This window comes from Myotis nattereri, assembly GCF_964212035.1.
Source record: "Myotis nattereri genome assembly, chromosome: 8".
In the NCBI taxonomy this organism is placed as follows: domain Eukaryota; kingdom Metazoa; phylum Chordata; class Mammalia; order Chiroptera; family Vespertilionidae; genus Myotis; species Myotis nattereri.
Genome location: NC_138083.1, coordinates 59569858 through 59583027, shown reverse-complemented (window position 1 = coordinate 59583027; position 13170 = coordinate 59569858). Strand labels below are relative to the sequence as shown.

General features: G+C 44.7%; 1 protein-coding gene across 3 annotated transcripts; it reads left to right on the top strand.

Moving 5' to 3' along the window:
• The first annotated feature begins 4755 nt into the window (after positions 1-4755).
• On the top strand, positions 4756-11538 carry ZBTB14 (zinc finger and BTB domain containing 14). Of its 3 annotated transcripts, XM_081097418.1 has the most exons (5): positions 5582-5961; positions 6629-6658; positions 7270-7409; positions 7494-7575; positions 8684-11538. In XM_081097418.1, the coding sequence occupies exons 4-5, from the start codon at positions 7573-7575 to the stop codon at positions 10028-10030; spliced, it is 1350 nt and encodes a 449-aa protein (XP_080953544.1). In that variant the 5' UTR covers positions 5582-5961; positions 6629-6658; positions 7270-7409; positions 7494-7572; the 3' UTR covers positions 10031-11538. The 3 variants fall into 3 exon arrangements, with proteins under 3 accessions (XP_080953545.1, XP_080953546.1, XP_080953544.1); XM_081097420.1 differs by lacking the exon at positions 7270-7409 and having other exon boundaries at positions 5540-5961; XM_081097419.1 differs by lacking the exons at positions 5582-5961; positions 6629-6658; positions 7270-7409 and adding an exon at positions 4756-4998.
• Positions 11539-13170: the final 1632 nt, after the last annotated feature.

Below are 13170 nucleotides of genomic sequence, written 5' to 3'. Positions count from 1 at the left end.
ACCACAGTAACGCAATATGTTAACCATGGGGAAACCAGGTGGAAGGGTACACAGGAGCACTGTGTACTATTTTTGCAACTTTTCCATAAATCTAAAACTATTCCAAAATTAAAGGTTTATTGAAAAATAGAAACTTCAAATCTAGTTATCTTTTTTTTTTTTTTTTTTTTTTTTTTTTTTTTTTTTTTTGTGGAACACTGCTCTAGTGCTGGCTTATAGTATCCTCTGCAGAGGTCAGACTAACATATTAGTCAATATACACCTTCCTGGGATGGGAATTTTGAAATGTATAGCTCCCTTGGTTAAGAAATGTGAGCAGACCTAACTGCTCTACTTTTTAAAAGAATTTATTTTTTACTTGCACATTTCCCCTTGAGTATTCATTTAAATTATTCTAAACACTATTTTGCAAACAATAAAATTTTATAAATAACTTTTTCAAAATAAACATAGTATGGGCATACCTTGGAGATATTGTGGGTTTGGTTCTAGCCCACCACAAAAAAGAAAGTGTAGCAATAAAGTGAGTCATAGGGTAAATGGTCTCACCTTCAATTTGTAAAGGAAAAAGAAAAGGCAAAAAAAAAGCAATATCTGTGAAGTGCAATAAGGCAAAATGCAATAAGATGAGGTATGCCAATGGGGAATTTCCAAAAAGGTCTGTTTAGAAATATAAACAGTTTTACTATATTGAAGACAATAATGAGAAGCTGATGACATGTCTGATCATTTCTTTTTCTAGTTACTTAAGTAGTTTAAATATTAGCTCTGAAAAGATCTATGTGTCTTTATGAATTTCTTAGAACTCTTGTTGAATTGTTTCTCTTTTAGCTGGAGATTGAGACTATAACTTCTATTAATAACAGATAAGAGAAGTATAGGAAAATATATTAGCTTGTTCCCTAATCATAGAGATAGTCATGTAATACTTAGGGTCATCTGTTACTTTTATTATCCTAAGTTCATGCTTTGCTTATTCATCCCCCAAAAAACTGGAATATAGGTCCAATTTTCTGGCTAGTTATGCAGACAAATCTACTTGATTCTCAAACTAATTATGAGGAGGGAATGAATCTTCTACTTACTTTGCCCTCATCTATAGACTCATTTTTAAAGCATGAACGAAGATAAGGAAAGACTAATTTCTAGACATAACTTTGGAATGACCATGGAAAGATGGAGGGTTTCTATAAAGATATCATCTGATGGAATAAAGAATTCTGCTGAGCTGTTCTTATCCATTTAATGTTGATCCCATCCTACAGAACAAATGCCACCCAAGATCCCATCCTGCAGAAAAAATGTCATCTTCTTAAGCCAGTATTTAAGCATTCGAGTCTAAAAAAGGAAGACAATCTCTGACTATGCATCAGAAATTGTGTTAGTATCTTAAAGATATCATTTTATGTATGTCTCTCAACACCTCAAATGTCCCAGAAAGGTCCCCTCACCTTCTTGCTACAAGGCAGTGGTTTCCAACAATGACTGTACCTTAAAATCACCTGGGGAGCTAGCTGTCGTATCTGCTGATAACTTGGGCCACACCCCAAAGCAATTAACCAGAATCACTGAGGGTGGGACTCCAGGGCTGGCATCTTTAAAGCTCCCCGGGTAATTACTACGTAGAGCCAAGGTTGACAAGGACTCCTCTCAGGGGTCTACTGGAATCCTGGCCCTCCCAGGAGAACATTACTCCCTGTAACCCTCTCCAGTGTGACTGTGTTTACTCCTTCTGGGAGTGGAGCAAGTGCCCTCCTTTCAAAACCTTCCCTCTCCTTTCTCTACAGAAGTCCCTAGCTGTGACTCTCAGGTCATTTTACTACATTACTCATGTTCCACCCCCTCTGCCTCCCCGCCTCTGCACTCCCCCTTACTCTTAGAAGATTTGAATTCCAGGAATCCCTTAAACCATGCTAAAATTTGTCCAGAAACATATAAAATCTTTGTTAGAGTGTGTTGGGCATTTCATTTTCAAAAAACATAAACATAGCATCGCAGTAGAAAACAAAACCTGCTACACTGTCATGTGCCATCTAGGTTGATGCAGAGTGGCACTGGGGAGGTGTCTTCTTGACACGTCTTTCTTCTACTTGTCTTTGCTGTTTCTTCAACACAAAGGGATGCTTTGCTACAGGACCTTTGTGTTTGCTGTTCTTTCCCCCTAGAGGGCTTCTCTCGTCATGACCTTCCCCTGACTGGCCCCACAGCCCCCTTCAGGTCTCTGTTTAAATGCTACCTTCTCAAATGGCTCTACGTCAAATTGCTCACCCATATTTCCAGGATTCCTATTACCTTCCCCTGCTATATTTTTCTCCATTGCACTTATCACTTGTTGACATAATATATATTTAAATTATTTATTTGCTTCTTGTCTGCCTCCCAGGTGAGAATATTTGTATGTTTATTCGCTGCTGTACCCACAGTGCCCAAATGCCTGGGACAAAATGAATACTCATAACTATGTATGGAGTTAATTAACCCTATAAGGTAGGTACTATTTTTATCCAGTTATGCAGATTTAAAAAAAAAATGTTTCCCTTATACCTCTCTGTGGTATTAACTTGTAGGCTGTCACTTATCTGTCAGACGATATTTATTTATGGCTAAAGGATGCTGCACAGTGCTGTTAACGCTGGTGACCCGGCAAGATGCCAGGTCGAGGTCAAGCCCTTTCTTTGTGGTTCCTCGACCCTCTCTCCTCCTTCCTTTGGAGTCGCCCCTCTAATTTAGACTCATCCCCATGATCCTCCTGAAGCAAGACTTGTCCAGGAAGACCTTATGTGACATGAGCATAAAACACATGAGGAGGTTAATAGATGCAAAATCAAGATGTCAGGAATCTGTCACTTGAGAAATGCATTCTAGTGCTTGAGAACTCTTCTGAACTGTTTTAATTTAATCAGATTAGTCAAATCCTGGGGAGACTTCACCTAGCTATATGCAATAAGGCTGCTTACATAATAGACAGATAATGAAGATATGCAGAAAGAGTATATAAACCTCTGCAACTGTGTGGTATGGGAGAAGGAGGAGCAGCAGCAGACAGTGAGCTGTAACCAAGTGCTAGTCATGTCCGTACACTGCTAAATGCAATGACAGTTTTATTGCTCGATCACATAACACTATATGAACACAAAACATAGACAGGATTGAAATAAATAGGTCCAGCCATGGTGTCAGAGGGAACACGACCACAAAGTTGTCAACTATGAACATAAATTTTGTCTGTTCTGCTCCTACACTTAAATCAACCATCCGTGCAGTGAGCAGGTCATTTAACACCACTGAGCTAATATTTGAACTAAGCACTTACATGAGCATTATTTTATTTAATCCGCACAACTCCCCTTATCTTCATCTCAGAGACCAAGAAGCTGAGGTTTAGAGAAGTTAAACAAATGTACCCCGTATTTGAAGAGGATATGTCTGTTCTATCATTCAATACACCTACTAACCTCCGTGAATATCAAAGAAAATGTGTATAAAAACACATTGTGAAACATTGAAATTTGTCAGTTAATATTACAAAGTCAGCTGAGGCCAAATAGAATTTCTTTAGAATTTAATACAGAAATCATAATATCATTTCGTAAATGTTCGCAACGTTTCTGTAACCGGCATTATATCTCGTATTCTTCACGCAAGCCCTGGGGGAAGGTCCTACTCTAATTTTCACATGTTAAATCACACGTGTTTTTCTGAAACGCTGCTAAAAGGACTGTGATAAAGCAGCGTAAGCTAAGGAGATGCGTCCAGTATTTCGGTGAGCAGAAAACGTGGGAGCCGGGGGCACTGCCCAGGTCTCAGTGCCGGGCACAGCCCAGCCGCCGCCTCGGGGGAGAAGGACACAGGGTTTCAACAGCAATGGAGCCATGACTTCGCGGAACTTGGATGTCAGAGTAGCGCTGCGTTCTCCGAGCCCTCCGAGGGAGCTGCAAACGAAATGCGGTGCGGGCGCAGCCCTGCGGGGCGCGCTAGGGCCTCCAGCGCCATGGATTTTGCCTCGTGTGTCCGGGCAGTTGCTGGAAGGTGGGCGCGGGCTTGGCTGGATACAGAGCTTTGGGGTGAGCGCTTTCTCCTGGGTGACTGGGATAGACCTCTACAACCCATATGAAAGGTCATTTTTTTCATTTGTTCTGCAAACGTGTATTGAGCGCCCGCCTACCATTTCCCGATATACAGAACGCAGCAGCGACGACAGCCAGGACCCAACACCCGGGCGCGCGCGCCTCGGTGTCTGCCCGTGTGCGCGGAGGGCGACGGTGCCCTGGGCGTTCGCCCCGTAGCCCAGGGCGAAGCCCGCAGCCGCAGCGCCGGCGTGCGCGCGCCCGAGGGCTGTACTGCTCCACGCACGAGCATACACACACGCACGGGAACGCCGGCTTCCCGCGTCCCCGGCACTGGGAGCCGGCGGGAGCTCTCGTCGGAGCGGAAGGCGGGAGCTCCAAGCGGGGCGGGTGCCCGGGAGCCGCGCTCGTGCATACGCTCCTCGGCTCCCGAAGCCCCGCCCCTGTCCCGCCCTCCCCTTCTCCCGCGCGCGGGCTCCGCGCGCCCCAAGTCGCGCGCGTGCGCGCGCGTGCGCAGGCCAGAGCCCTCCGGGGGCGGCCCCGTAGACTTCAACGAAAGCGTCGCAAGGTCCCGGATTAACCCTTTCCGGGCTCGCCAATTTAGAGGCCCGGTCTGGTTCCGTGCCTGCGCAAGCCGGCGGCGCGCCTTCCCCCTAGCCCGCACCGCGCATGCACGGGAAGGGGGGGTGCCGGTGGGGGTTTTCAAGGCCGGCTAGACATTCTGTGCTCGTGCTGGAGGAGGGCTGCTACCATCAGGGACGTGCACGGTTCCCCCCCACCCCGCCCTCTCCCCAAACTCTAAAAAAAAAAAAAATCCAAAACACACTGCCACCCACCGTGCCCCCGCGCCCCGCGTCCATCCCGTCCCCGGCCTGCGTGCAGCGAGCGTGGGGAGCCCACGGCGAGTGTCTGTGGCTGTGCCAGGCTGCAGGTAAGCGCGGGCCGGGGGTGCGGAAGGGGCCCGGGCCATCCGCGAGGCGGGCACGGGGGCGGCGGGCGGCTGGCGGGGCGGCCCGGAAGCGCGCTCTCGCCGTGCTCCGGGCACCAGCCAGCTCCAGGATGTGCGGGCGGCCGGCGGCGGCGCGGTGCGAGCGGGGACGGGCGTGGGCCGGGGCTGGACCAGGCGTTCTGGGGGCTGCGCAGGCGGCGAGCTGGCTGGGACCGCAGCCGGGCGGCCCCGCGCGCGCGCGCTCGCCGAGCCTGGCGGCGGAGTTCATGGCCGTCCTCGCTCGCACCTCCGCGGTGAGGGCGGAGACGGCCCCGAGCCCGGCGCCGAGTGCGGCCCGCCGGGCGCCGCCCCTCCGAGCCGGGGACCCCGCCGCACCTCCCCCTCGCTGCCTGCGGAGGGGGCCGGGACCCTCGCGCTCGCACTCCCGGGTGCGCCCGCCGAGCTCGGGAAGCCGGCCGCGCGCCGCCCCCGCCCCCGGCCGCGGGAGGGCGGGGGAGGGCCCGGCGCGAGCCGGCCGGGGAGTGCGCGGGGCGCGAGCTCGGGGCTCGCGGGCGGCACGGGACGCGGCGCGGCGCGGGGCTGCGGAGACCGGCCACACGCCCGCTCCCGCTCGCCGCCGCCGGGACCGCCGCGGGCTCTGCCGCCCGCGCTCGGAGCCGAGGCCTGCCGCCCGCGCGGGAAGCCCGATGATGAAAGGGAAAGGGGCCCCTTCACCTCCCGGCTCCCAGGCCGGAGTTGGGGAAGAAATTCAGACGGCCCTCTCCAGCCCCCCACCTCCCAGACAGAAGTGCGAGCGTGGCTTGGAGGAACCCCGAAGGCTCCTCGATGGCTCTTGCGCTCGGTTCTCTATCTCCCCGTCTCCAAGTTGCGCGCTTTGGACAGGGAAGTCGGGCGCCGCCATTGTCGCGGCCGTTCAGGGGCAGGGAGGCGGCTGCCGCTACTTATGTAAGTTCGGCTTTGCTCGAGCTCCCGCTCCCTGCTCCGTCAGGGCGCCCGGCGCGCCAGCGATTTGGAGAACCTTCATTAAGGGCAGCTTTGTTAGGGAGGAGCAGTTAGGGCTACAGGGCTCACCACCTGCACCGACTGGCAATGGGTATCTTCCAGTTTGACTCACCTGAACTTAGCCATTGGAACATCTCAATAGAAAAAAGGTGGTCGGGAGAGGGCGTGGGGAGAGAGGAGAGAGAAAGAGAGAGAGAGAGAGAGCCAAATAACACCCTAGCCAAAAGAAAGGGGGGGGGGGGGCATCAGCACACTGATGGGTACGGCCTGCCCTTTTATCCCACAAGCCCCAGGGTAGTTACGGGCAGCGGCAGGGAGTGGGACCTGGTGGGAAGTTTGGCCCGGCCGCTTGCTTCTGGGGGTGACTACAGGCCAGGTTCCATGTGAGGAACAAGGTGAGAAGCATCCCCAGACTAATGGTGCCCAGCCCGCACACTGGTTGCCGTGTCGGCTCTTCTGTAGAGGGAACAGGTTTTCGGGACTTGGGTCTCTTGGTTTGCGTCTTGCACCACAGTTTCGGGTCAGACTATTGCAGCCCAGTCCCTTGGTCTTACCACGTTGAAGTCTGTGTGATCACTGTTCGGTAGAAGAAACTTTTTATATTTTTCAGGACATTGGTGTGCAGGATGGAGTCCCTCTGGTAAGAGTTCAAATTAAAAAGCTAGAATTCTGCCCTACCTGGTTTGGCTCAGTGGATAGAGCGTCGGCCTGTGGACTGAAAGGTCCCGGGTTCGATTCCAGTCAAGGCACATGTCCAGGTTGCAGGCTCAGTCCCAGTAGGAGGTAGCCGATCAGTGATTCTCTCTCATTGATGTTTCTCTCTCTCTCCGTCTTCCTTCCTCTCTAAAATCAATAAAAATAAATTTTAAAATAAAAAGCTGGAATTCTTGGAGCTTCTCTGTAGGGAGACAGGTGAAAACACTGGGGTTTCTCAAATTGCAGGCTTAGAGACCAGTGTAGCTTAAATGATGTGTGCTACATTGTACAGAAGTGTGGAAAGAAGAAACCAGCTACTGTTCCCTCTCCTCCAATGTTAGCTGTTGGGTATATGAGCTTCTGTAACTTTCTCTGTATTTATATACTCTCTCTATATGAGCCTAGACAAAAATGTGGAGGGCCACATACTTAGCAGGAAATGGTGGGGGAGGGGCACTTTCTGGCTTTTTCTGATAATCTGTGTAGCTATCGCTATACATGGTCTCTGTGAGGAGAAATTCTTTAGTGGCTTTCCAACGCATACTCTGCGCACAGCCCCTCCACACTCCAAGTGCTGCAGCCCTTCCCTGTTCTTCAAGTCTGCCCTGTGCCGGACCTGATGCTGCCAGCCGCCCTCCTCTCTCTTCCCAACCTGAAAATGGGTACATGTGCAAGTGGCAGGATAAGAAAGGAAAGTTTATTTTTAAAAAACATTCTTATTTAGAATTTGGGGTAGAGGAAGACTCTATCTTATTCTTGTGTGTCCTTTTCTCTTATAGGACTGGCACGCCCCTGATCAGTTATTCTGATCTGAAGAATTTGGTGTTTCAAGCATTAAGACAATAGCCTGAGTTGTTCATGGTAACTATAACTTTGGATATTAAATCTTGAAAATATGGTTTGGTATTTGCTTTAAGAAATATATACGTGTGTGTGTGTGTGTGTGTGTGTGTGTATACACACACACACACACATAATGTTTTCGCACTTCTCTTTCTCCCCCATTTATACTTGTGGAATGAAAGGCAAACAATATTTTTAAAAGAAAACATAGAATCCATTATTAAAAGGTCACTTTCTGTGACATTATGACAGATGTCTTTTGTGCCAGTTTTAAATTACTTTTGCTTATAAAATACCTATAGCACTTGTCACATACATCCATCTTGATGACGTTTTTGTCTGGATGGCAGATAGATTGGCATCTAGAGGGAATGAAACTGCTCATCTTTGAGGGTCGTATTAAACCTTAACCCTCATTCAGAAGTGGCCCAAAACTGGTGTGGAAAAGCTAGAAGACAACAGCAAATGGAATATTTTGGCAATATTCCAATATTCCAACTTTCTAGTTCTGCTACAGTGACTTGTCATTTCTCTCTAGGAAGTAGAACATTGAACACTGTTAGTTATTTTACTAAATCTTTCTCTGAAATTAGACTAGATACAACATACATGACTGATGGATGCTTGCCTCAGAACTATTTTCAAACCTTGAAACTGAGTTATTTGCCTTTATTAACTCTACTTGTCAGGAAGCACAGGTTTTGGAGCTAGATTGCCTGGATTTAAGTCCCAGCTCTCCACTAAATAACTACAATATTGGGCAGGCTCCCAACATCATCTATGAAATGGAGATAGTAATACCTATCTCATAGTTTATTTGATCTTTACATTCGCAAAGAGGTGGAAAGCACATAGAACAATACCGGGCATGTAGTATGTACTCAGTAAAAGTTGGCTATCATTATAACTAGGCAAATATTTAGTAAACTGAAGATAAATAGAAATAACAATTTGGAAGTCCCTAAGTTGGGATGTTTTTTCCTACTCATACTCTTGAACCCCTCTTAATGACTTTCTGAAATTGTTAGGTACCAAAAATTGATTAGAAAATGAAAATCTACCTGTATTTTCTATGTGGAAAAATATTGTCATAATTATCAACTTTCTTTTTAAAAATTTTTTGTAGGAGTTTTTCATCAGTATGTCTGAAACCATTAAATATAATGACGATGATCATAAAACTCTGTTTCTGAAAACACTAAATGAACAGCGCCTGGAAGGGGAATTTTGTGATATTGCTATTGTGGTTGAAGATGTGAAATTCAGAGCACATAGATGTGTTCTTGCCGCCTGCAGCACCTACTTTAAAAAGCTTTTTAAGAAGCTTGAGGTTGATAGCTCTTCAGTAATAGAAATAGATTTTCTTCGTTCTGATATATTTGAAGAGGTCCTGAACTACATGTACACAGCAAAGATTTCTGTGAAAAAAGAAGATGTTAACTTAATGATGTCATCAGGTCAGATTCTTGGTATCCGATTTTTGGATAAACTCTGTTCTCAGAAGCGTGATGTATCTAGTCCTGATGAAAATAATGGTCAGTCAAAAACTAAATATTGCCTCAAAATAAATCGCCCCATTGGAGATGCTGCTGACGCTCAGGATGATGATGTGGAGGAAATTGGAGATCAAGATGACAGTCCATCTGATGACACTGTAGAAGGCACACCCCCTAGTCAGGAGGATGGCAAGTCGCCTACAACTACACTCAGGGTTCAGGAAGCGATCTTGAAAGAACTGGGGAGTGAGGAAGTTCGAAAAGTAAATTGCTACGGCCAGGAAGTAGAATCCATGGAGGCCTCGGAATCGAAAGATTTGGGGTCTCAGACCCCTCAAGCCTTAACATTTAATGATGGAATGAGTGAAGTAAAGGATGAACAGACACCAGGCTGGACAACTGCTGCCAGTGACATGAAGTTTGAGTATTTACTTTATGGCCACCATCGGGAGCAGATTGCCTGTCAGGCATGTGGTAAGACATTTTCTGACGAAGGCAGATTAAGGAAGCATGAAAAACTCCACACAGCAGACAGGCCATTTGTTTGCGAAATGTGTACAAAAGGTTTTACCACACAGGCCCACCTGAAAGAACACCTAAAAATCCACACAGGGTATAAGCCCTACAGTTGTGAAGTGTGTGGAAAATCATTTATTCGTGCCCCAGACCTAAAGAAGCACGAGAGAGTTCACAGTAATGAAAGGCCGTTTGCATGCCATATGTGTGACAAAGCCTTCAAACACAAGTCCCACCTCAAAGATCATGAACGAAGACACAGAGGGGAAAAGCCTTTTGTGTGTGGCTCATGCACGAAGGCATTTGCCAAGGCGTCTGATCTGAAAAGGCATGAGAACAATATGCACAGTGAAAGGAAGCAGGTTACCCCCAGTGCCATCCAAAGCGAGACAGAACAGTTGCAGGCAGCAGCAATGGCCGCCGAAGCGGAGCAGCAGTTGGAAACAATAGCCTGTAGCTAGAGTTGATGGGACGGGAACACTTTGCCTGAGCCGTGGAGACTGAGGTTGCATTGTTTGTAATAAATGAACACCAGTCACTGTATTATTATTTTTTTTTATTTTTTCTGAAAACTTACGGAACATTGTGTACTCACTGGACTTAAGGCAGTGCCTGGTTAGGTATTTTTAAAAATTTTAAAGGAAATAACGTTCCTTGTTTCTGACCAAACAGTTTCACTGTCCTGTCTGGTGTCTAGTATTAATGTTGCCAGTAAGTCCTGCCTCTTCTCTTTTTTTATGGTTTTAATTTGAGGACTCCTATGTCCAGTTCAGAAGTGAGAGACTTCTGTTCCAATTTTTAGTATCTCTCTGCACTTGCTGCACTGGTGAACACACTGCACAGAGTGATAATTGGTAAATTGATTTCCTAATCACAATTATATGTGACTTACGGTCAAAACAGCATTTTTAGTAACTTAAAGTACTTCGTGTAGATGCAGAAAATACTGGTGGGTGGTTGACCAAGAACACTGCACAAGTATGAAAACGAGGCCTGGAAATGTAGACTGGTCTTAGGTTTGCATTGATTTATTAATTTTCTATCACTGTTTTTTTCACAGTTTTTGTGGACAAATAATGAATGGTTGCTTTGCTAAAGTGTTTCTTCATCCATTTTGATTGACCATACCTAACCCAAGAGATGTGGTAACAAGTCCCCAAGGCTGAACAAATCCGTAGGGATATTGGTGATCTAGTGGCTGAGTTCCTTCATTCCCCTTATTTGGGGCATCACCACTCTGAAATTAAGTGGGGTTAGTGGAGTGGACCAGTGCTGAGAGGATTAGAAAACAGTGAATAGGAATCTGGCTCTCAGAGACAAGGTTTTCACATATGCAATAATTCCAAGGTTTCCTAGATCAAAATAAATTTTAATTGATTTTGAAATTAGGACAAGAACAGGTATGTGTCCTCAGATACATTTGTGTAACAGACTGTTATCAAACTTTTGGGTTCTCTGTAGCACATGATTTATCCATAACGGAGATGCAATATCGTGACTTAAATTAATACATTTAAAATCTTTAAAGTGTGTAAATAGTATAGAAGTATTGGTCTTACGTATTTCAAGGAAAGTAGACAGCTGCACTTTTTTTTTTTTTTTTTTGCACATTGAATAAAATAACTTCCATCAGCAAGAAACATCAGTCTGTTGTTAACCAATATTAAAGAGTGTCAGACCAAATGTTTATGTTTTTGAAGTATATTTCATCACTGGCTACAATTTTAAGTAGAGTTGATTGCCTTTTCATAGCTGTAAGAATTATAAATGCTGTTCCAATTTTGGTGTATGAAAATTTTTTAAACCATTTATTTAGGAATATATTGAAATACCAATAATAGTTTGAATTATGTTCTATAATAAAGCATTAGTCAATTATTTTAGAATGTACAATTTTAGAAAAATGTTGACATTTAAAATTTATTTTTGGTTGCCAGGGTGTTTTTTTAAGAGACATTAAAATAATTGCATTTCATATTTTGCTGCATTAACACCTATAATTACTACTGTGGGAGAAATTTTATTTTTTAAATGGTGTATATGTTGCACCCAAGATTGTAGGATGAAGATGCTACCTTTTAAGAAACATATTTATTGGTAAAATGCTTAATTTAGTTTAAAATTAATTTAATTTCTTAACAGTTGTTTTTTTCCATCCTAAAGTAGTCCTGTCACTGTTTATATGCTATTAGTGGAAGGGAAATTGATTGACATTCCTAGACTGTTTTAACCAAAGCAAAAGAAAAATAATTTCACATCTGGTTGATAGCTACTTCAACAAACCATTTTTGGGTCTTCACTTTAGTATATATAAGAAAATATACTTCTATCATTTCTGTTTTCATAGTAATCTTTCACACATCTGGGTTTCTACCAAAGTACATTTTCTACTGTCTTCATCATGGTTTTTCAGAGTTGCAAGTTATGTGGTTAACCCTCATCGAAATCACATAATCATAATGGTACCCAAAAAAAGAAAGCTTAAATTTCAGCCCTTTATTTGTATTATGTAAATATTTATCATTTGTCCTATTTTGCATGAGAAATATATTTGTGTTGCAATTTCTACCGCTGGTACTGGGTTTATATGTGTGTTAGGTGCTTGTCTGCTTGATGGCAGCAAAGTCATGACATGGCAGCTTTCCTGTCTCCTGGTCATTGAGACTGCCTCTCTCCTCACTCAGCTGGCTTTAATAGCCTCCTGGATGGTGAAACCATAATGTTAGACAGTTCAAGGATAACTCGAATCACAGGGGGGTCATTTTGAAATGTCCTTACACTGAATCTATCATGTGAGGGGAAGGAAATTCTAAGCTATCTTTTCCATTATTTAAAAGTCACTTTTTTCTGTTTGAACAAAGAATATCTACAAACTTAATTTTACCTTTTATGCCAACTTGCATTGTATTGGCAATGGTTGAGGAAGATAATTTTAGGAAGTCCAAACTTTAGGTCATTTATCTACTAATTAACTTTTTTAAAAAAATTGTTAGACAATTTAAAATTTAAAATTGTTAGACATTATAGAGGTTGCCATCAACTGGGCCTGATACTAATAAATTCTTCCTATTTTGTTGAGGGGAAAAAAAAGATGGAGATGACAGGGAATGTTGCAAATTTATGTAGTTTTGATCTAATTATGTAAGGTTATCTGTAACTCAGTCATTGGAAATCTGGAATACATTTTCCAAAGTAATGCTGTTAGTGGTGATTAGTTCCTAGAACAGCTATAAAAGCCTGTGTACCTGTAACAGAATTAATGTAAGGGTTATAGTCTTGAGTTCTGAGTCGTAGGAGTTAATGAGCTGAGGCTTCCAGGAATGAGAATGGAAGAAACTGTCCCTTTCCTCTGCCATTTATTTACCTGTAATATCTACCTCCCTTTCTCCATTACCCAAGCCCACCACCTTCCCACACTCCACAATGTATGAGAGACTAGCAAAACATCAGATTGGAAGCAAGATAACCATTAACAACCACCACAGTGAGAGATGAGGACCTAAATTTATTCTGATGCTTCCTTCTAATACTTAACTGAAATCAATGATCACTTTCAGTGATGGGGAGCTCCCTACTTGGCTGATGTCCTACACTCCCAGCT